The sequence below is a fragment of the Mustela erminea genome, chromosome 5 (assembly GCF_009829155.1).
Source record: "Mustela erminea isolate mMusErm1 chromosome 5, mMusErm1.Pri, whole genome shotgun sequence".
NCBI classification, from domain to species: domain Eukaryota; kingdom Metazoa; phylum Chordata; class Mammalia; order Carnivora; family Mustelidae; genus Mustela; species Mustela erminea.
The window spans coordinates 41,235,691-41,262,437 of record NC_045618.1 but is presented as its reverse complement, the minus strand read 5'-3'; the positions used below and the strand labels follow the sequence as shown (position 1 = coordinate 41,262,437).

General features: G+C 35.6%; 1 protein-coding gene across 4 annotated transcripts; it reads left to right on the top strand.

Annotated features, from left to right (window-relative positions):
* Window positions 1-19: 19 nt before the first annotated feature.
* On the top strand, window positions 20-25,956 carry BNIP2 (BCL2 interacting protein 2). 4 transcript variants are annotated; one of them, XM_032342719.1, is made up of 11 exons: window positions 22-233; window positions 8,120-8,226; window positions 9,256-9,323; window positions 10,280-10,447; window positions 12,130-12,306; window positions 15,199-15,301; window positions 16,040-16,171; window positions 17,554-17,640; window positions 17,768-17,866; window positions 18,621-18,656; window positions 21,285-25,956. In XM_032342719.1, exons 2-11 carry the CDS (start codon window positions 8,177-8,179, stop codon window positions 21,334-21,336), a joined length of 972 nt encoding a protein of 323 aa, XP_032198610.1. In that variant the 5' UTR covers window positions 22-233; window positions 8,120-8,176; the 3' UTR covers window positions 21,337-25,956. The 4 variants fall into 4 exon arrangements, with proteins under 4 accessions (XP_032198614.1, XP_032198613.1, XP_032198610.1 ...); XM_032342723.1 differs by lacking the exon at window positions 10,280-10,447 and having other exon boundaries at window positions 20-233; XM_032342722.1 differs by lacking the exon at window positions 17,554-17,640 and having other exon boundaries at window positions 20-233.
* The last annotated feature ends 791 nt before the right edge of the window (window positions 25,957-26,747 follow it).

Genomic DNA, 26,747 nt, shown 5'->3' with positions numbered 1-26,747 from the left:
GGGTCCGCCGCGCCTGAAGAAGGCTGCGATACTGTCACTTCCGTCGGGGCCGCACTCTGCATCCGGGTCAGCTGCTCCCGCAGCAGCTGTAGACTGGGGACTGGGCCCGGGTCTCCGCTGCTGTCCGAGGGGAGCGGGCTCCTCTCGGCGCTATCTCCTACGCCCTGGCCGTCAGTCCCACGTCGCCGGCCTGGAGGGGCGAAGAAGACGAGGGAGCCAAGGCTTCCTGCGGGGTGAGTGCGGCCGGGGAAGGCTGGGCACGGCGGGTCTGGGCTGAGAGCAGGCCTGGGGTGGACGTCGGAGGGGTGAGTGCCCCTCGGACAGCCTGAGAGAGGACGCTCAGAGGGTTATCCTACGTAGGGGGCGCCCGGAACCTGCTCGCGAGGCGCTTCCCGGATCCCCGCCCAGTTTAGGCCCCCGCCCTTGGCTCGGCTCCTGTTTGCCTTTGCTATCCTTGTTCGCCCCCCGGCCACCCCTTTTCCGTTTGTGCTGTTGTGCTCGGGATGGAACTTGCCCCCCTCTCGGCCCCGCTGCACACACCCTGGTCTGGGTGCGGTGACCGGCCACTTTGGTCGCGAACGTAAAACCAGCGTCCGTTCTGGTACAGAACAAAGAAACTCGGACGTCTGATGTGCCCTGTACCCTCGGGGAATAGACACGGAAGCGACATTTGTAATGAAGGCTTTAGTAGACTTTTCCTACGTTTAAAAGCCGAGTTCCCGCGTGGATTCAGACATAACTTTTTACTTAATGGTTTGGGGTGTTTGGGGTGTATCTGATGCAGACGGAGATGTACTAGATCAGCTCCTGTTAACTTTATTCGCGTCTACAACGTTGCTTTGAAACTTCCCTTGTCTGCCTGTTGCGGGAGCCCTTTGAGAGCAAGGCTTTTGCCGTGTTCATCCCGGCAGTCATAGTGCCTTCCTTAAAGTTAATTGAATGAAGTGTGTGATTGCATTTTAGAGTTGCTTTTTTTCCAACCTCACCTTTTGATTAGATCTCTATTTCTCTTCATGCCTAGTTTCTTAACTTTTTCAATGAAACATACTCTTTTTCTAAAATTTTAAAAGAATTTCTGCAACTTGTAAATAACGTTGGTAACTGAAATTACCCAATTTAGTTACCTCCTATACTATCTTCTTGATGAACTCTCACATCTTTTGCTTAGTTCTTGTCATTTTACATTTCTTCTAAACTATTCTCGTTCTTCATCATCTCTTCTATTGCAGCCTAACATTGTTGGGCTTATACAGGAAGTATGACCGGTCCACTTCTGCAAACACGAATCTTGAACTAGATCATAAGTCAGTACCTTTGTGTTCTTTAAGTGTTAGAGGACCTTTGAAGTTAAAGGTAACCAAATCTGGCATTACAGGCTTACTCTGTATAAAGTTCCCAGTGAACTGGAAACAGTGTGCTATATTAGAAACAGTCTACATTTAATCTGGGAACCAAGAAGTGATGTCATTTGCCTCATATGTAAAACCTGGATAACAACACCAGTGTTTTTATTGGAAAAACATTGTTTTTGGTGTTTTGTTGATTAGAACATATAGGGATGATGAATGTGCAAGTGGTTAGTAAATGTGAAAAGGAAAGTGATTCCCTTCATGGCCTCGGCAGCAAAGCCTGTAGGAGCAGCTATGGAGGAGGGCATCTAAAAAAGGAGGTATATATAGCCAGTACTGAAATATTAACCATGGCTGACAGTGGATTGAAAATTATCTTAAGCTTATATTGTATAAAGCAGAATATTAGTACAGTATGATGATAGTAGTATTCCACAATTACAATTTTATACAACAAATAATATATAACTACAATAAAGTGTCAGAGATCAATATTAGACTTCAATCTTCTTAAAGGTCTTAGAGCTTCTCCAGTATGTTCTGCATACTGATCATAAAAGTACTGTTTGTAGGTGGCATAATTATCCTTTGCTTTATTTTCACAATTTTGAGAAAAGTCAGCAGCATTGTAATTTTTCTCGAATTTTTTGTGTTAACATTTCAGGTAGATTATCTCATTTTGTTCTTTTTTTAAATTGAGGTACAACTGGCATATAACATTATATTGGTTTCAGGTGTACATACAAACAATGATTCGATATTTTTATATATTGGGAAATGATCACCACAGTGAATGTATTTAACATTCATTGGCGCACATTAAAATTTTTTTGTGATGAAAACTTTTAAGAATTATTTTCTTAGCACCTTTCAGATATGTAACACAGTATTAGCTATAATCACTGTGCTATACATTACATCCTTAGAATTTACTTTATAGCTGGTAGTTTGTCCCTTTTGACCCCCTTCACCCATTCGTCCAACCCCATCCCCTCTGGCAATCACCAGTCTGTTTTCTGCATCTTTGAACTTGGTGTGTGCATGTGTCTGTGTTTTAAGATTCACATATAAGTGAGACCATATAATATTTGTCTTTCTCTGTCTGACTTAAGATCTGTCTGTCTGCCCTCAAGATCTATATCCATGTTGTCCCATCTGGCAAGATTTCATTCTTTTTATGGCTGAACAATATTCCGTTGTGTGTATATACCACGATTTCTTTATCCATTCGTTTATCAATAGAAACAGGTTGCCTCCATATCTTGGCTATTGTAAATAATGCTGCAGTGAATATGGGGCTGCATATATCTTTTTGAGATAGTAATTTCTTTTCCTTTAGATAAATACCCAGAAGTGGAATTGCTGGATCATATGGTATTTCTATTTTTAACTTTTTGAGGAACCTCCATACTGTTTTCTGTAGTGGCTTTACCAATTTACATTCTTGTCAACAGTTCACAGGAGCTCCTTTTTCTCTATCATTTGCTCTTCCTTGTCTATTCAAGAATGGTCATTCTAACAGACGTAAGGTGACATCACATTGTGTCATTTCATTCTTTTTTTAAAGATTTTTATTTATTTATTTGACAGAGATCACAAGCAGGCAGAGAGGCAGGCAGAGAGAGAGAGAGGAGGAAGCAGGCTCCCTGTTGGCAGAGAGCCCGATACGGGGCTCCATCCCAGGACCCTGAGATCATGACCTGAGCCGAAGGCAGAGGCTTTAACCCACTGAGCCACCCAGGCGCCCCGTGTCATTTCATTCTTAAAAACCTACATGACCCTGCTCTCAAGGAAACAGTGACAAGTGTTTAAGATTTTTCTGGACGTGTTTTGGTGATCTTTGTAAACATATAGACTGGCCTAAAGTATTTTCCTACAGCACTACCAGTGTTGCCAGCCTCATAGAGAAAAGAGAACATAAATATTTACAATGAAGCCCTTTTGTTTAAATGGAGAAGTGAAAGACTTGCCTGGGCATTTGCTTCTGCCATTAGTAAGTGATTTCAGCATAGATGGTGGTTATCAGCACCTATTCCAGCAGCACGATTAAACAACATAATAGTAAAGTTGCATGTAAGATTACAATTTATAATTTAGACAGTTGTAAATATGATTTTAATATTTAATTTTTGCTTATATTGCTGAGTTGCATAGGGAAATCCTCTTCTTCGTCTTGGTTGAATTTACCACCACATTTCCCTTGGTTGAATTTACCACCACATCTCCCTACTGACACAAGTTGTGTCAGTAGGTACTCCATTTTTCTTGATTATTAACTTCACTGAGGGATCAGCAAGTGTTCTGAATTTATCTGAATTGGTGTAAATAATCATGTGGTCTCAGAAACACAAGTATGTTGAGAAATCAAGTAATTCCTGTTGCATTAGGTTATTTTAACAAATGGCATCTTAAAGTGTTATTTCCCCATTCTAATTGATCAGATTTATGAACAAAAAATGGGAAACAGCCACAGTTAATTGTGAGTCAGCATTGTCCTGATTTCCTTCTCAGTGGTGTGCTTATATTGCTCCTTTCTTGTTTGTTTCCTGTTCTTACAGCTGCTGATGATTAAGCCCTTCCAAGAACAATACTCTCTAAATTGTTTGAACTTTTTGTCTACCTAGTGTATTTTTCGCCTTACACTCTGTGCTGAGATGGTCAAGAGTGAATCTATCTGTATCTCTCCTAGGTTCTGTTTAACTAGCTTAAATAATTATCCCTGAACTAAATATCCATGTCCATGTGCTTTGTGTATTGAAATCACATGCTTCAATACGATTTTGAAGTAAAAGTTTAATAAATCAGCTGAGAGACCTGAAAGACTCAGGCTTTCTATGTTGAGAGGAGTTTTCAAGTGATAGACTTATTCAAGTGGTAGGGGAACTAAAGGACATGGTTTGTCTTATAGAATTTCACAAGTTACATACTTTCTCTTACAAATAACGAATGATTTTACCAACAGAAATTGATAATTGCATGTGTGTGGGTTGCCCTAAATATTTTCATTACAGTTTTTGAGGGTAAAACAACAGGAAGCCTGTTGAATAATGTAGTTGAATAAGAAAAATAAGCCCAAGGGGTAGAGCAAAACAAAGACTGCTATCCAGTGCCCTACCTTAAAATATTCAGATAACTAACATTTACAGGCTTATGTGCCAGACACCATGCGAGGTGTTGGGAATGTAGTGATAGCAACTTTCAATCTCTGCTTTTAATTTTGAGATACTGAATATTTTTCTGTGTATGGAGGGGTTTTTTTTAATATTTTTTTTATTTTTTAAAGATTTTATTTATTTATTTGACAGAGACAGAGATCACAAGTAGGCAGAGAGGCAGGCAGGGAGAGAGGAGGAAGCAGGCTCCCTGCTGAGCAGAGAGTCCGATGCGATGCGGGGGCTCAATCTCAGGACCCTAGGATCATGACCTGAGCGGAAGGCAGAGGCTTTAACCCACTGAGCCACCCCAGGCACATGGGGTATTTTTTTTTTTTTTTAAAGAGAGGCAGGTGGGGGGTGGGGAGCAGGCTCCCCGCTGAGCAGAGAACCTTACACAGGGCTCGATCCCAGGACCCCAGAGATCCTGACTTGAGCTGAAGGCAGAGGCTTAACCCACTGAGCCACCCGGGTGCCCCCACCTGTGGTATTTTAAACAGACAGCAGGAACATCCGATATTTTTCCAACACCTGCAAAAAGGTGAGACAAAATAACATCAACTTTTTCTGATTATTGAATTTAGGAAGTATATTAGTTTACTTTAGAGTGATTATAAAAGACTTAAAAAATTGAAAAGTACTGTGAATTAAAAATTTGGAAGAGACAGTTTGTTTTTTTAAAGATTTATTTATTTATTTGACAGACAGAGATCACAGGTAGGCAGAGAGAGAGAGAGGAGGAAGCAGGCTCCCTGCTGAGCAGAGAGCCCAATGCGGGGCTCCATCCCAGGACCCTGGGACCATGACCTGAGCCAAAGGCAGAGGCTTTAACCCACTGAGCCACCCAGGCGCCCTGGAAGAGACAGTTTTAAACCTTTAGTAATAGAGTGTTTCAGTCTCACATGAGCATTAATTTCTAAGGGAATAAGCATTAAGTATTTGGGTTTGTTGGCCACAATTTGGGGGTCTTTATACTAGTTCTGTGTCCAGAATATAAGAGATTGGTAGGATAGGTATCTCTTTTTTATTTATTTTCTTCTCCACAGAAGTTGCCATCAGAGAACAATCGATGAAGTGATCAGTGAAGACTGTGTTGAGGTGTAGACTGTGTATTAGAAACAGAATGTGGTAAATTAAGTTAAGATCACTGTAATTTAGGTGTGTTTTCCAGTAATTTCTCAACATTGCCCGGCTCAGTGTTTTCCCAGAGAATTAAAAATGACTTACTCACATATATAAATACTGAGTTTTCCAAGCAAATATATTGGTGAGGAATAGAGCATTGGCCATTTTTTCTGTCCTTGAAAGTGGGTCCTCGAAAATTTAAACCTTTTGAGAACGTGTGAAACTGTTCCTTGAGTAGAAGTAAGAATTCAAACTGAGAAGAGAGCCTCCCAGTCTTGGCAGAGATATAAATTTAGTTTACCATGTAAAAATCTAACACTTTAGAAAATTATCAGTGTAATTTTGTTGTTGTTCTAAGCATAATGCTTTTTCTGTATAGCTTTGTATATCTTTTGAGCATTGTAATGGCAGCAGATAAAGCAATTGTAAATCATGACCACATCTTTGTTTTATTTTTTAATTTTTTTATTCCAGTATAATTAACAGTCTTGTATTTAGTTTCAGGTGTACCGTGTAATGATTCAGCAATTCTGTGTGTTACTCAGTGCTCATGATGAGAAGTGTACTCTTAACCTTCCTTCACTCTTCCATTCATTTCCTACCCGCCTCCCCACCAGTTTGTTCTATGTATTTAAGTCTGTTTTTTATCTATTTTGTTCATGTTTTGTTTCTTAAATTCCACATATGTGTGAAATCATATGGTATTTGTCTTTTTCTGATTTTTTTCACTTAGCATTATAGCCTCGAGATCAATCCATGTTGTTGCAAATGGCAAGATTTCATTCTCTTTTATGGCTGAGTAATACTCCAGTGTGTGGAGGCATCATGTCTTTGTTTTACAAAACTAATTGAAGTGAATGGCTGGCACCATTTGTTTTATTTGAAAAATATTTTTAAAATTATATATACATGGTTTTAAAAGTCAGATAGGTTAGGATTTACTGTGAAAAGTATCAGTCATTCTCCCCATCTCACTTTCTTTCTTCTTCCACTGGGACCAATCACTTCTTGCTTTGTTTAATACTTGTAGTGTTACTTTTTATCTCTTAAGAAATGCATGTTCTACTGCTTTAAAACAAAAAACAAAAAACAAAAAACAACAACTTCAGTCATCTATTGACTTGCTTTAATGCAGCTGAACTAAATATTAGCTCATTTGTACCTCTTGTGCCCCTAAAGTTGTCACAGTTTTTGTGACAGTAACCCGCTGATCTTTATGACTTCTTAAATGATATACTTAAACTTCCAGGTCTTATTCCATCAACCAAACCAATCTCTGCATTCTTCACTTTGTCAAGTGAGAATGTCAGGACCAACACCCCTCCTTGGACAGACTGAAACTAAAACTGAATGGCCTAGGTGAGCATGTGTAATTGCATGAACAGAAATAGTCACCATGAACAGAAATAGTCACTAAGTCCATGCCTGAAAACTTATGCTGAACTACATGGGAAAAGTTTAGTGTAGATACAAAGCAAATCAAAATGTAGCGTTCATTTACTGGATAGTTACTGAGTAGCCTTTTTTTTAGTGACTCTGGAATGATGGAATTGAAACTACAGAAATGGAAGTATAGAGAACAGTGCACATATTAATTATGCTTCAGTTTAATAGTGTTAATTACAGGGAGACCTGATGGCTCAGTGGGTTAAGCCTCGTCTTTGGCTCAGGTCATGATCGTAGGGTCCTGTGATCAAGCCCCACATCAGGCTCCCTGCTCACCAGGAAGCATGCTTCTCCCTCTCTCTGCCTTTTCCCCTGCTTGTGCTCACTTTCTCTCTGTGTCAAATAAATAAATAATATTTTTTAAAATGTTAATTATAGGGCACCTGGGTGGCTCAGTTGTTCAAGCAACTGCCTTCAGCTCAGGTCATGATCCTGGAGTCCCAGGATCCAGTTCCATCCACATCAGGCTCTCTGCTTCTCCCTCTGACCTCTCCCCTCTCATGCTCGCTCTCTCTATCTCAAATAAATAAATAAAATCTTTAAAAAAATTAATTATATGTCAGTTTTTAAAAGATGCAGCACACATACCACTTGGCTTTACTGAATCATGAATGTAAATACAATTTGCTAATGTTCAATTTCTAGGATCAGCTTCTATCCAGAAGACAGAAAATTTAATTATGGGTCCAGAGTAAAGAATATATTTACTTTTGTTCCTTGTGCCTCACCCCCCCACACCTCAGATTCTTTCTACATTCGTAAAATTTAAATCACAACCTGGGACACACATGCATATATATAACTGAAAGCAGATATTTTCACTACGCAATACCCTTACTACAAATGGTACTTACTTTACTAGAATATATATACCCTGATTTTCATTCTAATTCTTTTTTTTTTTTTTAGTGGTAGTTGCAACCCAATAAATTGATTCCATGACCAGGGTGGAATGTGAATGAAGATTATTATAAGATTATTGCACCTTTTTAGCAGATAAAAAGGAACATGGAAAATATGTTGTCACAGATTTTCCTCTTTTCCCAGGGCATTGGCTCTCCGGATTATCAGGAGTTTGTAGTTGATATTGAATCTAAGCTGAGGATGGAAGGTGTGGAACTTAAAGAAGAATGGCAAGATGAAGATTTTCCAATGTGAGCAATGCTTTCAAATGAAAACAGATTTAAAACAAAACTTCAAAATGTCTTTACTAAGATGTCACTTATTAAGTGACTATTGAGCTTCTTACAGAAACCCAGTGTCAAAAAGTGTTCATTTGATACTAGAAAATGGAAATTCCTTTCCAGCAGTTAGGTGAATTTTCCAATATCTTATTTTCCACCAAATATATATGTGATCTTCCCATAATCTTTATTTTTGTTTTCAACATTTAAATGTAAAATGTTTGCTCTTATAAAGAATGCTTAAATGTGGTCTTTCTAAATGAGTCTAAGGGGTTCCTGGGAGAAGGGATTCTTTAGATGTCTGTAAGAATTGTTAAATTTTATGCTTCTATTTTAAAAGAAAGCTTACTAAATAAGGGTTTTTTAGATTATCTGGCCAGCTACTTTGACACGTTTGCATTTGTAGTTGTATTTGTATGGGTACCACTAGGTTAAGAGAAAAAGGGCAAAGGCAGACCATTGTGCTTTCATCCCATCTTGGTCAGAAGACCATCTCAGGGCACAGGAAGGTCCCTTAACAGTGGGAATATGGACAGCTGGTGGAAGTACCAAGTCACTACATAGCACATGGTGATAATAGGAATAATACAGAAATGCTGAGCTCAGAAGAATTGTAGCCATCGTTGCCATCCTCTCACGTGAGGGACCATTTACCTTCACCACACATTGTATTTATTGTATTTCACATTAAGCTCATGCATTTGAGTTATATTTTTTTTAGGTTGTTTGTAATTTTTAGGTTTGTTTTGTAGTTATATTTAAGAGCAGTTACGTAAGGAAGTTATATCTACTTTTATGTGTTACTTACATAAATATGTAAATCATCTGACAGTCTTGAAAATTTTGTCTTTAAAAGTCGTTTGTAAATTACTGAAGCTTAAGAAACCACTTTATTCAGTTTTCCACATAATTGGTTCTATGAGATATTTTTAATAGCTCTTTGAACTACAAAAAAGTTCTTTTAATTTGTGAATTAAAAATTTTGTCTGTATTTTCTAGACCTTTACCAGAGGATGATAGTATGGAAGCAGATGTATTAGCTGTAAGTGGACCAGAGAACCAGCCTGGTAAGAACTTGGCACTTGAGTTTCAATGAAATGGTGGACTTTGTGCTATTTTTTTTAACACATTCTTTGTCAAGGAAAAAAAGCATACTCACTTTTTATTCTATTATACCGAGCCAAAGAGTAAGTGAATGTTTAAGAAAGCATTTTTTGAATGCTTTGGAAATTTAACACTGCAAAAACATACCCTTGGGCTTGGGAAATTTCTATAGTAAAAGGTTGAGAGGAGATCATTTTTAGTGGTAAGTTGACTGTAATGTTTGCCTCTATTACTTAAAAAGATATATTCTTGCTGGAATGTGTTGTCTTTCCATGATGTAGAAGCAATAACGATCAAAATCCAAGGTTTGTAAATTAATGCTTTGGGATTATGTTTGATTCATGTTATTTTTCTCAAGAATGAAGTGATTAGAATTTTTCTCTAAATCAGGGCACCTGGGTGGCTCAGTCAATTAAGCATCCTACTCTTGATTTTGGCCCAGGTCATGATTTCAAGGTCATGAGATCAAACCATGGGTTGGGCTCTGTACAGGGTGGGCGGGGCTGCCTAAGATTCTCCCTTTCTCTCTGCCCCTCCCCCTGCTCACATGCTCACACTCTCACTCTCTCAAAAATATAAATATATTTTTAAGATTTTTATTTATTTACTTGAGAGAGAGGCAGAGAGTGTGAAAAGAGAGAGCGAGGGAGAGAGAGCGCATGAGCAGGGAGAGGGACAGAGAATGGGGGAGAAGCAGACTCCTCACTGAGCAGGGAGCCTGATGCACGGCTGGATCCCAGGACCCACCCTGAGATCATGACCTGAGCCAAAGGCAACTGCTTAACCGACTGAGCCACCCAGATTCCCTAAAAAAATAAATATTTTTAAAATTTTTTTCTCCTATTCAACTTGAGCAAGTGAACATTCCTTCTAATCTGTTTTTCACTTTTTTTTTTTTAACCCATTCCGTGCTCGCTAGAAGTTAATGGAAATAAAGTAAGAAAGAAACTCATGGCTCCAGATATTAGCCTGACCCTGGATCCTAGCGATGGCTCTGTGCTGTCAGATGATTTGGATGAAAGTGGGGAGATTGACTTAGATGGCTTAGACACGCCATCAGAAAACAGTAATGAATTTGAGTGGGAAGGTAAATGTTTCAGTGTTTTATCTGATCTTTATTAATGAATGTTTGTCTTTCTATACATATGTTTTTTGAATAGTAGTCTCATATTAGGATAATTGAAAACTTAAAACTTTATCTTGAACCTAAAATCAATGATTAAGGGATTTTGTTGACATATGAAGTTACTCTTTTTTTTAAAGTTCCTGCTATATTTTGTTACTAAGATGGGAAATTCTGCTGGCACTGAATATTCTCATGGCTTTCAAAACTGTTTTTAATAGATTACATAGGTGGCTTTATTTTCTATCTTAATTGCCCAGTATTGTGAAGTTACGTTTTTTCATGCTGCTCCCAAAATACTGCTTGATCATTATGGCATGTTCTTTTATTTAGTCAATCAGCTAAGAAAAAAGCTTTGAAGAGACATGTAACATAGGGAATATGCTGAAAGTAGTTAGGGGTTTGCAGAGAGGGAGCTTTGAAGGGAGTTTTTTTTAGGGCGATTTTTTAATTAGGTTTGTCTGATAGTACTGCCCTATGTAAACAACCATCTTGAATTAATGTATACTCTTAGTCCCCAAACTTTATATTCCTTATTATTAGTTATTTAGAATTCAAAGGAATTGGCATCTGTTTTGCTTTGCATGTTTTCTTTAATTAGATAATTTCTGTGTATAGTATCTTTATATAGTTGTTTGTATATTCCATCTTTAGAATGATTTTTACTTGAAAGCAGTGTTTTAGCCCTATGTGTCTTATCTGCAGTAAAGAGTAAGATCCTTGATATACTGTATCTTTGTTCCTTTCCTCTTCCCTATTTTACTGGTTCAATAAGCAGTCCAGTAATAAGCAATATTTTAAAAAGATACTGAAATAGTTTTCTGCCTATGTGTTTTGTCTCTTCTTTCTTTAATGCTGCTGTAGTCATTTCCTGGAAGGATATTTTCCGTTAACAGCTTTATCTTGGAAACAAACAACTAACATGCCGTAGGTTCCCCTCCCCCCATCTTTTGGTAAGGACTACGATACTAAAATTTTGAAAATCATTACTTCATTTAAAATCCGCTAAAGTGCAATCTTGAACTATAAATTACACCTAATCATTGGTGCTTCTGCTTTGGCTAATGTCAATTTAAAGTAGACATTTGCATGTACACATCAGAATATTATCAGTAAATTTCTGCTCAATAAACCTGATCAAATGAGAAATAATCATTGACTGGTTAACCACTTTCTATCTGGTATTACAGTGTTTGGGGAATAATTTATGTGCTCAAGAACAAAAAACCAATTTGCTCTCAGTTACTTTAAATAACCCATAGTGGTAACTCCCAAGAATAGTGTTGTAAATAGAATCTGAACAGCATTGTAAGGCCAATGTACTAAGATTCTGATGGCTGTATGAATTATCTTTTTTGAACTTATGCACATACATTGCACTGTGAATTGCTTTCTGAAATAGCCAATACAAAAAGTTAACCATAATTTCCAAAAACATAAAATGGCTTCATTATCAATAACAAGCCTTTTCCTCTGTTACAGAAGTAGTACTTAAAATTCCATGGAAGGTATAATATTTCATTATATAGAAATTATATAGAAATATTCTCTGAACAATCTAATTAGATAGTAAAGTGGTTAACATGTAATTTGATTTTTACTGTACAAATAACAATTTGTGATTCAAAAACCTTTTATTTTGACAGATGATCTTCCAAAACCCAAAACTACTGAAGTTATTAGGAAAGGCTCGATTACTGAGTACACAACAGCAGAGGAAAAAGAAGATGGACGACGCTGGCGTATGTTCCGAATTGGAGAACAGGACCACAGGGTTGATATGAAGGCAATTGAACCCTATAAGAAAGTTATCAGCCACGGAGGTAAGAGCTATCAAAGAGCATATTTTTTAGTGCAGTATCGGAAATGTAAATGCCTGAAGAAACTCTGTCTTGAGTTAAAAATGTATATATAGTGAACATTTATCATGTCATTTTAGAAACAACAGGTTTGAAGTAAAAGGATAAAACTAAATTTAAAAATCATTAGTACATGCACACAGTATATTCAAAAGGTATAAGAATATACAGTGAAAACTGTTTTCTACCTGACCTCTAGACAACCCCCAAACTGGGACTTTCTCTCCTTTTTTATGCATTTATAATTTATATATAGTGAAATGGTATAATCCTTTTTTGTAGCATTTGCAGTTTTTCCCCAGCTTCATGAGATATAATTGACATATTGTTAAGTTTAAGGTTAAAACATGTTGATCTGATACAATACATATTGCATAATAATTAGCCTTTCTTTTTTGTGGTGAGAACATTTAGGATCTATTCTCTTAGCAACTTTACATAATACAGTATTACTGTGTATAGTCGTTACATTGTGCATTAGATCCCTACAACTTATTCATCACGTAACTGTAAGTTGGTACCCTTTGACCAACATATCTTCTTTCCCTCTAGACCCTGGTAAACACCATTTTAGTCTCTGTTTCTAAGTTTGGTGTTTTTAGATTCTGCGTATAAGTGATACCAGTGATACCATACAGTGTTTGTTTTTCTTCTTTCTGACTTTTTCACTTCGAATCTGAAAGGTAGGATTCAGTGAGTTTTGACAGATGCCCATATAACCATATCACCTACAGCTAGACATGTAAAACATTTTCATTGCCCCCCAAAATTCTCTCAGACTCCTTCCCAATGAATACCCCCCTCCAGTAACCACTATTCTAATGTCCGCCCCCATGATTACTTTTGCCTGTTCTAGAATTTCGTTTAACTGGAATCATATAGTATACCCTCTTTTGTTGACTTTTTTTTTGCTCAGCATGTTTTTGACATTTATCCATGTTGTTGCTTGTGTCTGTTGTTCATTCCTTTTCATTACTAAGTAGTATTTCGTTGTATGGATAAACCACAGTTGGCTTATTCATTTTTCTTTTGATGGACTTATGAGTTGTTTCCTATTTGGGCCGTTATGATTAAAACTGCTTTGAACATTCTTGTACTTGTCTTTTTGTGTATATAAGTAAAACCTGGCATTTTAAACTATTACTCTTATTTTACATTAAAACCCTGAATAGGTATGCCTGGGTGATTCAGTTGGTTAAGTGTCAGCCTTCTGCCTTTGGCTCAGGTCATGATCCAGTTGTCCTGGGATCTTGCCCCACATTGGGCTCCCTGCTCAGCAGGGAGCCTGCTGCTCCCCCTGCTTGTGCTCTCTTTCTCTCTCTGGCAAATAAATAAATAAAATCTTCAAAAAAAAAAAAAATCAAACAATAAAACCCTGAATAAATCATTTAGTTTTACCATAAAGTATAGAACTAGTCCATTCCACATTTTTATGGAGCACCAGCTTTGCATATTTGTAGGATATCCAAAAATACAAGGCTTCGTTTCTTAAATCACAAGTCAAATAGGAAAGGCTATGGGAGTATGATTATAACTTCTAACCATCCTGACCGTGCCATGTATAGAAGCTTACCTAGACACTGTAAATAGCGTCAGAACGTTAATGGTAGTCAAAATGCAAGTCGCTCTCTAGAACATTTCTTTCTTTTTGTTTTTGTTTTTGTTTTTGTTTTAAAGATTTTATTTATTTATTTGACAGAGATCACAAGTAGGCAGAGAGAGAGGAGGAAGCAGGCTCCTTGCTGAGCAGAGAGCCCAATGCAGGGCTCGATCCCAGGACCCTGGATCATGACCTGAGCAGAAGGCAGAGGCTTAAACCCACTGAGCCACCCCGGTGCCCCTCTAGAACATTTCTTATTACGGAATCCTAATTCAAGAAAGGGGACCACATAGGTTAAACAGATTGGGGTTTTTTTTGTTTTTTTTTTTTTGTTTTTTATGTAGAGTCCTTTCTACTTAATTTACTTTCTGTCAAATGCATTCCCATCTGTATTTCTATAGTCTTCATTCATCTGAAAGCAAATCACTTGAATGTTTGCATTTACATTATTCCGCCTAATTTAATTCTATTCAGATGAAGAAAACAGGATAATCTGGATCAGGAAGTTCACAGTCTTGCATTAATTCAGCCAGTTCATAGGAAACAAGTTGTGAGACCTGCCTCATGGTTTAAACCTAGTATCTTTCAAAAAGAGCACTTTATTTATATTGTGGGGAAATAATTAGGACCATTTTATGCTATTGAATTATAGCAATGTGTTTTGTGACTAAGAGATTGAGATAGATGCTAGTGTACTTGAAGTGTTTAAACCTTTTCAGTGCATGTTTGTAAACAATGGAAATGAAAGTTAAAACAATGTTACTAGATACGAGAGATTATAATAAACATATACATTTTAACACTTTTTCTTCAGTTAAAATTGTCAGAGATGTTATTGTAGTTTTCATTATTCTAGAATCTCCAAAATGCTAGGCATTGTTGAGTGTAAAAGTATTTTTTCAGAAGCATCCACTTTAACCATAAATTGCATAAGAGTGTTGCAGATGTCTTCATATTATGCCTGCTTGGATTATATCACTTCTTTTGTCTATTTACTAAAATAATACTGGCTTTCTGATTATGCTACTTTAAATGGGTTTCTGGTTTTTATGCCCACTATTTCCTCTTCAGATTTTATTCTCATTTTGAGAAGAGGGGATTTAAAGATCTATAAGGCTCAATAAGGTTAAAAACAAAACCATGTTTTTTGATCAAAAAATTTGTGGAACATGAACCACTATAATCTGTCAGCTGTACAGATTTCCTCTGGAAAAGTAAAATCATGCTGGTGTTTTTATCTTTGACTTAATTTTCAGGATATTACGGGGATGGATTAAATGCCATTGTTGTGTTTGCTGTCTGTTTTATGCCCGAAAGTGGTCAGCCTAACTATAGATACCTGATGGACAATCTCTTTAAGTAAGTATACCTTCGCAGAAAAATGTGGACAGAATTCTCGGTTAATTAGATCTCCAGTTTAAGGAAGTGAACTTTGCCTGGGAGAAGATTATAATTATCCCCATTCCAGTTCTTTAAGTCCTTATTCTTTGGCATTATAAAAGTATGCATTTTCCAACTCAACAGGAAAATTATCAGTTTAAAACTGGAATGGATATTTCAGATTATCTGTTCTAACTTCTTTATTTTACATTAAATGTAAAGAAATTGTTTTTATCTCAAAATCATATGGCTAAATGCATTTACTCCCAAAAAGCCAAATGTAACTGAACTGACTCAATTCTATTTCCACAGAGTCATTCTATTTCTTAAGTTAGTGGTATTTTAAAAAAAAAAAAACTTACTGGGAAAATTTCAAACTTATATGAAGGTAAAAGAAGTGTATTGAATATTTGTGTATGAATCAAACGCTTCCACAGTTAATAGGTTTATACTTCATTCCCAAAATGTATACTCTTCCATTGTATAACTTTGAAGCAAGTCCCAGAAATCATGTCAGTTCATCCATAGACTTTTAAGCGTGTATTTCTAGAAGGTAACTCTTTTAGAGTTACATATTCATAATACCAACTATAACAGTTCTGAAATTTTAATTGGTTTTGCTGTCATTGAAGGGAAGGAAGAGCATTATATAATTTGGATAATTTTCTTGGTTCTGCAAAGTAGTATTTAAGGCTTAAACTCAATTTGTCTTTATAGGTATGTTATTGGCACTTTGGAGCTATTAGTAGCAGAAAACTACATGATAGTTTATTTAAATGGTGCTACAACTCGAAGAAAAATGCCCAGTCTGGGATGGCTCAGGAAATGCTATCAGCAAATTGATAGAAGGTATTGTAAATACACATTGAAAGCTAGTCTGAATAATTTTTTTTTTTTTTTAGAAGAATTTCCTTTTTTTTTTTTTTTTAAAGACTTTATTTATTTATTTGACAGACAGAGATCACAAGTAGGCAGAGAAGCAGGCAGAGAGAGGAGGAAGCAGGCTCCCTGCTAAGCAGAGAGCCCGATGTGGGGCTTGATCCCAGGACCCCGGGATCATGACCTGAGCTGAAGGCGGAGGCTTTAACCTACTGAGCCACCCAGGCACCCCAGTCTGAATAATTTTTATAATAGCTTTATTCAATTTTATTTTCTGTCGTCACTTAAGGGCACTATAAATTATACTTGTAAATTTTATAACACGTTTCTGTTTTCTCAGTTCAGTATTTTAGAATATCATGAAAAATTAGTTTTGATCTGTTTAATAAAGAATAATCCCTTAAAACAAAACTATAAAATAGTCCTTTCTTTCTCCTTATTTGTACCACCTTGAACATTTCCCTATAACTTGTATTTTAGGAAAGAATGGAGAACTTAATACATTTCCTATTTTAGTACATTCTGAATTTTGCCTAACTCATAGTGCTTAGCATATTTTATGGTTTTTAAGATGCTTAGCCATAATCTTACTTTGGAATGAGCTCTAGGGAGTGTATTCTCCTCAACAGTTAGTCATCAATGCTAATGGGAGGAACAACTTGGAATCTCCAGTTGGTTTGATTTAAGCTATAGCTAACTTGAACTAGTTTAATGAACTCAGATTCATTGATAGGTTTCTCTAAATACCTAAACACGGCATGGACTAGTTCTTACTATTTAAAAAAAAAATCCTTAATGGTCACTTTACTTAAGTGTGGAATATGCATAATAAAACAGCAGGGTTTTTTTGGTCATTTTAAGTCATTCAGGGTAATGCCGGTAATTTTTATTCAGAATTTTAGACTCTGATTTACATTTCCTGTTCTTGTGGCATAATGCCTTTCATGGTGTTGAAGAAATGAGTACCAGTTCCCCTCTCATCCTGAAAAATGAAATTTCGTATTCGGTATTGTCCTCTACCCCTGGTTGACAGAATTCTAAAGACAAGTGAATATATCTAGGAGACATTTAACGACAGGCTATACTGTGGACATAAATTTAGCCAAATGCAGTAAAGCTCATCTCGTAGCAGTAGAAAAGACCATCAGAATTCAAGAGTGTATTTCCTTGTCTTTAGGAATATCATATCTAAATGAACTTCTGGATGAGGAGTGTGTGTGTGTGTGTGTGTGTGTGTGTGTGTGTGTAAAGTTGCACATACTTAATGATGTCTTACCTTTTTTCCTAGCATTAGAATTTATAGAGCTTTAAAATTTTTGTTTCCTTTCCTTTTTTTTTTTTTTTAACTCCAGGTTACGGAAAAACCTAAAATCACTAATCATTGTACATCCCTCATGGTTTATCAGAACACTTCTAGCTGTCACAAGACCCTTTATTAGGTAATTTTCTGAGAGTCATTGACTTAAAAAAAAAAAAAAAGAAACAAAACACCAGCTCCTTATGTGAATTTCTTGTCAGTTCTGTTGGTCAGAATATTGAGGTAATTATCTTTATTTTCTTCCATAGCTCAAAATTCAGCCAAAAAATTAGATACGTCTTTAATTTGGCAGAACTAGCGGAACTTGTCCCCATGGAATATGTTGGCATACCAGAATGCATAAAACAGTATGTTTTGTTTTATTTCTTTAATTGTATTGGATCTTTATATATTGATGTGCAAGAGGTAAATATTTTTCAATACTCCTCCTTTTCACTTCCTGTATGATAAATATTTTGTAACTGCTCTTGTTTTTGTAGCTAAGGAAAAGGGAAAGAAGCCATTTTCCAGCACCTTCCCCATACTGTTTTCTTCAGGCCATCACCTGAGGAAGCAGGAAGGATTATTTCTGGTTGTAGTTAATTTTTATTTTTAAAGACTATTTCTTTTTAAAGACTATTTACAATCTTAAGAGGTGATTTCCTGGTCAGTCAGTACTAAAGAACATTCTCCATACTTGAACATGCTGTTCTCCAAATTTGAGTAAATTCATCCATGCGCTGAATAATCCTATTACTGGCGAAATATATTATTTATATCAGCCTAACCTTGGTTCATTCCAGTGGCTGGAATATGTTCTGTTTACTGAATTCACCTCCCATCTAATTTTTTAAAAGGATTCGGTAGAAGGCTGTTAACATAAATCCTTGAATATCGCTCTGCTGTAGTGTCGAAAAAGTTTTTTGGTCTACTGATTTGAGGTTTAGTCTGTTGAATGTGTAAAGCGAGATTTCTTAGATCAATTTTGACTTTCTACATAGTGTGTTAAATAGTTTTGGTTTTGCCTGCAGACTTATATGAGTTTATTGTCAGTGCCTTTTTTTCAAGTTTTGTTTATCTTCATAACATGTATATTTACTGAAATAACTCTTCCCTACCAAGGTATGAAGAAGAAAAGTTTAAAAAGAAACAAAAAAGGTATATGCACACCTTGACTGGGTTGCATCTAGACTAGTCCATTTGCATTGCACAGACTAACTCTTCCTTATTGGTTGGTTAGCTTGTAGACAAAGATAACAGCATTTGTAAATATAAACATACCCCAGAATTCAAATATAGAGTGAATCTGAAGTTCCTGATGCTGAATATGGCTTGGATTCACCCTGTTCTAACATCGTGTATTAATGCCCATGAGGAATTAAAGGTCGTAGCCCCTCCTTACTCCTTCATGTTACAGGTACTGATTGCAAAACCAAAGAAACTGCTAAGAAAACTATTTGGAAAACCAATTACTTCTAAGACTTTTTATTTGTTTCATCATTTTACTTAAATGTCTAACTAGTGCTTTTGATAAATATATATGTATTCTTCTAAAGAAATAGTTTATTTCCCTGGGGTTTATGAGTATATTTGCAATGCACATATTCTTTGGCTAACCAACATTGATTTCCCTATACGCTTAAACGGCCTGCTAACCAGTCAAATTCTACATATGATAAAATACCTAAAATTCAGTAATATACTGTTAAATAGTTAAACACTCTGCTTTCCATCTTTAATTTTGAATACTTCTGCTTTGAGCATAACAAACTATTAGCTATTAATATCTCGGCATAGAAGATGAAAGGCAAGGTATAAAAGAGTTACCATTTTAAATAGCAATTTAGAACAGTGTAGGATTTGGAGCTGACTTGTTAATGGATTTTTTTTTTAAAATAATGACAAATTAGCAAAACAGCTTTAGTATAGTCTTTCTTATTGTATGTAGTTATTACCATTTTGACCATTCTAAGGAAACAATTATAAGGAACTAATTCTTTGAACACATTTTGACTGTGTTAATGAGCAAAAATTCAGTTGACCATGTGATGGAACCATAGCTCTACATTTTTATAGGACACTTTAACAGTTTAATGAACATTTTTACATAGAGATGTGGATGGTAATTTTAGATATTGCTGATTTTTTTTTCCCTTTCTAAGCACTGGTGTACACTTGCCAGACAGATAACTGAAATCAAAAATACAATCTGTAACTGTATAATGAAGCCAAATGCTTCATGGATTTCAAAATGAATTGCCTTTGTTGATAAAATCCGCTGTATTGTGCCTTTTTACAAAGTTCTTAGTATTTAGTTACCTGGAATTTAGGCATCAGAAAAATAGTGGAACTATACTTTTTATTTAATATATTGTTTGATACCTATCAATACTATTTTATCTTGAGTTTTTCTTTTTTTTTTATTTTTGTCTTGTTTAACTGTAATAGAATCACTACGTATATCTTTCAGACACTTGTTAGTTTTGGCATGGTTTGTTAGTCTTAAAAAAATAATAAATCTTTGTCAGCTTGAAGATGGTAACATTCAAGTCTTAAAAATAAAGGAGCATTTTTTTTTTTTAAAGGAGAATATTTTTAAAAATGTAACAGAGGCTGTGTGTGGAGGAGCTTACTTAAGGTGACATCTCTCTGATGAGTACCGGGCATAAGGAGGATTCAAAACTCCGTGTGCACACACGGTAGTGTCAAATGTTGTAACTGTTTCTTTCAAACGACTCAGTGCAAGTGTGGCCGGAGAGAGTGCAGCTGTTAAAGTGTTTGAATGTAGTTGAAAAATCAAGTAATTGTGAAAATAGTTCATAAGAACTAATTTAACAGATTTCAGATGTTGAAAAGACCGGATGTATATTGCATGCCTTATCGAGACTATATACCTCTTATATTTTTGATACCAGCATAAAAAATGTTTTTAAATGTTATTAATTTGACTTTACACAGACCAAAACTTTTAGGTTTCATTCACTAATGTTCAGGTGCTCCTAGTAATGGGTGGTGATGATCAAAAATGGGAAACAAGTGTGAAGAGTATCTTCGTATATTGTACCAAGTTTTAAACTCCCCTCCATCAGTAATTCAGACTAGTAAAAAGAGTAATAGACTGTTGTATATTATTTTTAAAGTGTTGTTTATAGTTGTGTTGTAATTACATAATTCTTCTAATCCCCACTTGCTTAAATTTTGGTCTCTATGCAACCCACTCTAATTCAGTTCGATTTTTAACCACATCTAGATATTTCCAATTATTTGAAGGCTTCTTACTATCAAAATAAGTGAAAAGCATTTACATTCTATGTATACTAATAAAAAATTTTGGAGAATCATTTCTGTAAATATGCATTTTTATCACTGAATTTGAAAACATGGATCATTTGGTGACATTTTATTATGTCAGTTAACAAAATCATTTTTGAAGGAGTTGTTTTTCCTGCCACTCTCTAATCAGTTAGATCCCAGCCATGCTACAGTTTAAGATTTTAATATACCTGTTGCAATTTAACTTTTAATAAAACTCTGAGCTTTTGTATGTACAGTATTCAGTAATCTTCAAAGAAACAACAAGCACATTTCTTGTCAGTGTCCTCTTGTCTTTAAAAATTATCTTTCCTGGTTGGGGAAATGTTTGGTAACCTTTTTACTATGTCTGCTTCTTTGCAAAGCTTTGTTTTTAACAGAATAATATTCTGTGCTAAAAGTAGTCACAATTTTTAGAAAGAAAATTGTTTAGTTGCTAGTGTCTTATTATCTCTATTGTTTTTCATTAAACAGAGTTGATCAAGAACTTAATGGAAAACAAGATGAACCGAAAAGTGAACAGTAAGTTTGGTGTCTAGTCCAAACAAGACTGAAGAATGTGCTGATGAAGCAGTGCTCTTTTTTGCATTTATAATGCATTTATTGGCCCTGATTTTTATGTAATCTGTTACAAAATTGACTCTTCCTTACTGGACTTTTGTATAAGGGACTGTTCACTGCTGTATTGGTTTGCAAATCTCTTGAATTTAGCTCCTTATTAGCTAATTATATTGTAATCATTTTGTATTTTATATTGCTAAATAGCAGAGAACCACACTTTATATAAAGCAGTTTTTGCATTTGTTTGTTGAATGATGCATCATCTTCAGTAAACTATTTATATGCCTAAATGGTAAAGGAAAGAGATAATATATATTTTTGTTTCTGAGCAATATTTTTTAATGTATACCTGTCTTGTGGAAGAATATGCAGGTAAATAAGACCATGATTTGTAAAGTGCATGTTTGAATTTTTGTTCTTGTAAATGGTTAGATACATTTCCTGGGTAACTTAGAAAACAGAGTTGCTCATAAGGTGAGGGACAGTTAAACTGTTTCTCATGAATACCCAAAGGTCATGTACATAATCTAAGAAGATTAAGATTAATACTATCCTAAGCTTTTTTCCCCCTCATTTATTACTGTTTCTTAATTCAGAAGCACAGATACAAATGTATTGCACACATTTTCCTTTTTAAACTTTAAAGACAAGTCAAAAAGCCATTTTTAGAACTACACAATTTAAGAGGCTAAGAAGTGGGGTTTGTATATATGTATATATGGGATGTTTTATCTTCTGGCCAAAAGTCAGAACTTTATAAAAATTTTAGGTCTGTTCACTAATGTGAAATAAGCTTGTGTGTCCAGGGTCACTCTCCAGAATATGTGAGTGCAGTGTAGTGTTCAGAGAATGTGATGAGTTACTCACTGTCACTATTTTTCTGTAGAAAATAGGGGCTGCTTTTTAACTGCTCTCAGTGTGGGCACTTTACCAAAATACTTCTGTATCGGTTACTGAAACTTGATAGCAGAGGTTCAGGTGTTTGACCTTGTGGAATCATGTTGACAGTACTGTAAATTTAAGTTATTTTATAAGTCTTAGAGCATTATTACATTATGCTGTTTTGGACAATATGGGATATAAGCATATAAACTTTTCATTTAATTTGGTAAGTACCTTGACTCTACATTGAAATACATTGTACTGAGGTGCCCAAACAGAACTTAATAACCCACAAAATCATCCTAAAACAACAGATTGATCTGATAGTATCATCTGCTTGTGTGACTCATACACACGTGGAAAAATTAGTATCCTCCAAATTTAAGGGTACTACCACACCCCAGCCCTTCCTGTAAGGTAATTTATAAAAGAATGTGCTAGAATAGCAAAATGAAGCAGATGAGAGCTAAGCTTTTAGGATTTATTCTGCCCTAGACTGAACACACATATGGCTTTTACCATTGCCATTTTTCATACAAAGTTTCTACTAAAAAAGAGAATTTTCCTTTACTTTTTGTCCTCTTTGGTTATAGACTTGGCATGCTAAACTAAGTCCAGTTATGGGAGATGCTGGAGGATTCCCAGGATGAGGTGTTCCTCAGCAGTCTTCTAACTTAACTTGAATCCAGCAGCCATAGGCAGATCCTAAACTGATGTTATTATATCAAATAAAGCCAAAACCGTTATTGCTTGCTCAAACCTTAGAGAAAGTTTGTGTTGAAAAAGCAAACTAACAATAACAACTTAGGCATTCCTTCGGAATTTACCATGTGAGAATTATGAATAAAGGATCAATGAATTTAATTGTGATTAGAGTCTATATTCATAGAGCTCTTTAAGCAGTCTTTTCTCTATACATATTTATCCTGTTCAAAATTTGCTGAACTTCTTACATAGGTGGTTTTCCTCCACATAAAGTACACAGTTCTTCAGGGTCAACAGTTTATTGCCTTTATTCACTTTTGCTTTTGCAAGCATTGCCCCTAACTATAGATACAACTTGTTGCAAAAGTGGTGCATGTTCCTAAATATTTTTTTAAAGTACAAATAACCTTTAATCTGTTAGAACATGAAAATTCAGAGGAAACAGTGGTAACACTTGGGATATAATGAAAGGCATGTGTTGTGAATCAGTGGATTAAAAGACACCTGCTCTACCCGACACCTTAATGGAATCTGGTATAGGGACATGTCCCCTAATAAATGTTTCGTAACTGTAAGGCTTAAGATCATAACTAATAGGTTAGAGGAAAAGCATTTAGGAAGTTTGTTATTTGTAATTTATCACTATGTGACATTCCTCCCATAGCATTCAATTTTAATTTTCCATTGCTGATTGAAATGAAAGTACATAAAATTGTATTATTTTATCTGTCTCCTGGGGTCATGGATCTAACTTAACTGGTTTAATTTTATTTTTGCCACTGTATTTTGTTATACTTGGTCTCGAGTGTCTCTTTTTAATCCAAAGTTTCTCATACATATAATTTACCTTTGTTCTGCTTGGTTATATTCCTAGTAGCACCAAGAAAAATGCTACATTGGCCTCCTACTTGAAGCTTAATAGCCTTTAACTCAGTTGATGGCATGGAAGGATAGGATCCTAAGGAGGGCCTAGTGGGGTAGTTTGAAAGGAAGATAACAAGGAAGTAAGAGAAAGAACTTTAGAGTTTAGAGTGGCTGTTATCTCAGGTGGCACTGAATGTGTCCCTGTTAAGGGAAGTACCGTGTATGGCAGCTCTTTGCACCATCTAACAGGCTTTCTTGTGTCCAACAGGAAAACCTGCAGTCTTCACATAGAATCTGTGAAATAAGACTGGAGTGAAGAGTGCAAAGGCTGACAATACCTCTAAAGAGAATTTATATTCTCTCTGCTTTGTCTCTTCACACAGAAGCAAATTTGAACAGAGAGGGTCAACAATTACAATGCTCAGATTAAAGTTTAGGGCTAGATTATTTTTCATATTTTATGAAACAAACATTAACGTAGTCTTCCAAAATGAATAGCACTATTTGGTAACTGCACTGAATACTGAAATTTTCTGATTGTATATCAGTAGCTAGAATTTCTTCAACTATAACTTCAGAATTTAAAAAAGTCAAGGATCTGATTTTTGATAGAAACTTCTTGTAGATGATTATAGTGTTATTATTTGGCTATTTTTATGTGAGAGCTCAGGGAATTTTGGAAGTATTTGATTTAGTGCAGAAGTGGCTTTTTTACATTTCTTCAATTGAGAGGTAAATTAGCATTAGGGTGTTATTGGTTAGAACAGGCCAGTTTCCTGTTGAGATCAGTAAAGGTGTGTATATTAGGTCACAGTAGCTTCATTCTTTTCCCTGTGTTATATGTGGAAATGGCTAACATTGCTCAGTCAGAAGGGAGAAGATAGGCTGAAAATAGAAATTTGCTAATCCATTCCATCATGTTTTCTTACTTACTTTTTTTCAAATATTTAGATATTTAAGAAATGGATCACAAACCTCAAAAGGAAGGAATAGAGGAGAGTTAATATGCTTATTAGTTACACCACCTATTCTGTTAGAGTTTATCCTTGTCACAGGGAACAGGAATTGTGTGATTGGAGTCACTAGGAGAAAGCCTGAAGAGTTTGGACTCGCCCAAGAAAGTCAGCTAGTACGGGAAATGGGAGATTTTCTACTCAGTGTTCTAATAGTACAGAAGAATTACCTGGGATCCTTTCACTCACCTCTACCCCAGTCGCAAGATTCTGAATGAATAAGAATCAGATCAGTTTCTTTTGAAGTTCTAAATGGTACTTGAAAATAAGTATTGTGTTGAACATGAGGAGTGACACTAAAATTTGAACATAGCTGTTATTTTGTTGCAACTGTATATGATAGATCTATTTAATTTCTTACGTTTTGAGAATTACTTTTAAGGATGCTATGAAAAGTTTGCATAAAGCACTTAAAAACCTGATGAAAATCAAGGGTTTAATTAAGGTTTCAGATCGATAAGGAATAATGTTGCGCTGTTTGCTTCACATAGCTGTCTGATTCTATCTTGTAAGACCTACAGGAGATTAAAACATTTACATTTTGGAATCTTTGTGCTTTCACAATCAGTGTGGCTAAGGAGGAACTTGGAAAATAATACCAATTAGCTATTCCACTGCACTTTTTATATACACGAGCTTTCTAAAGTTACGTCCCATAAACCATTTATTTACATAAACCTAGCTAGCAAATGTTGGAGGTGTGTTCAGGGCCACTGACTTGCACAGTCCATAGGACACTATTCACATAGAACACAATTAATTCAGAGTGAGTTAGACACCTACACACTTGGATACAGATTTCAAAAATTCAAGTATCTTTTTTAATATAAGTTCACATGCTGCCATTTAGACAGAGTGTGCTGTGATCATTTCACTGCTATTCAGTTGATGTTGCCTGGCCTGGTGCTGTCATTTTACAGCGTGAGAAATTCAGTTCTGATGACTGTGCAAGATGTTGATGTGATCCCTGTAAGAAATAATAGGGTTGTCGTGATTTACTAAGGAGATGTAATATTTTATTTTCCTTTGACTTGTTAGGAATATGGTAACTTGTGTCCTGATTTGTTGCACATCATATTTTTGCAACATTAATGAATTTAAATAAATTAATTGGAAAGTTTGTTTTTGACTCATTTTTATCACTTTTTTTTTTTTTTTGTCTTCTCTTAGGCTACTAAATGTTTACACTGAGTTATCTCATAAGCCTTTCAAATAGTTTAAGACTTTTTGTTTCTTTTTCTGTAGTCTGGGTGTTACTTCCTATTCTTCAAGGGCATGAAGTATTCATCCTGTTTTAATTTTAAACGTTACCTTAATTATCACACTTTGTATTTTATAATTTAGAATCATTTTAGTAGCGGATAATCCAGCAATAAAAGTTCAATAAGTGGCTGAAAACATGCCATAAATGAGACTCTGTTCTGCTTATAGGCCTGCTCAGAGAGTGAGTCTACTTGGTAACACTTATGTATTTACTCCTTAATCACTGTTCAGCTACTTAATGGCAAACAGCTGTACACATATTGCTGCCTTTAATCCACATTTAGGATACCATTTGGATTTTTATAAACCCATATATATTGAAATGTTTGTCTTCCATTAGGTACAAATTTTAAATACAAATTCTCCCACATTAAAATTCTTCAGGAATCACAAGCGCTTGCTGGGCTAAGTGAATTGCAGCCCTGTTTTGAATGGTAAGTCCTGCTCTAATCTTAACAATTTGTCTTCAATTTAGTATTGCAGCGTCTTCAACAGTATTACCTAGAATATACTTAACGCATAGAGTATGACTGCCCTAACATTCCTAATTGTGTGTCTAACAGTGGATAAGATTAATCTCTCAAAGTTAGAATTCCCTTATGCATGATTTGGCAAACCTGGTGAATTACTGGGAAAGGAAGCAAGTTCA

Bases quoted from the DNA above. Each gene is read 5' to 3' on its own strand.
- BNIP2 (XM_032342719.1), top strand. From the start codon at position 8,177: ATGGAAGGTGTGGAACTTAAAGAAGAATGGCAAGATGAAGATTTTCCA. The intron at 8,227-9,255 runs GTGAGCAATGCT...TGTATTTTCTAG, and splicing joins CAAGATGAAGATTTTCCAAT to ACCTTTACCAGAGGATGATA. The intron at 17,867-18,620 runs GTATGTTTTGTT...TTCCCTACCAAG, and splicing joins ATACCAGAATGCATAAAACA to GTATGAAGAAGAAAAGTTTA.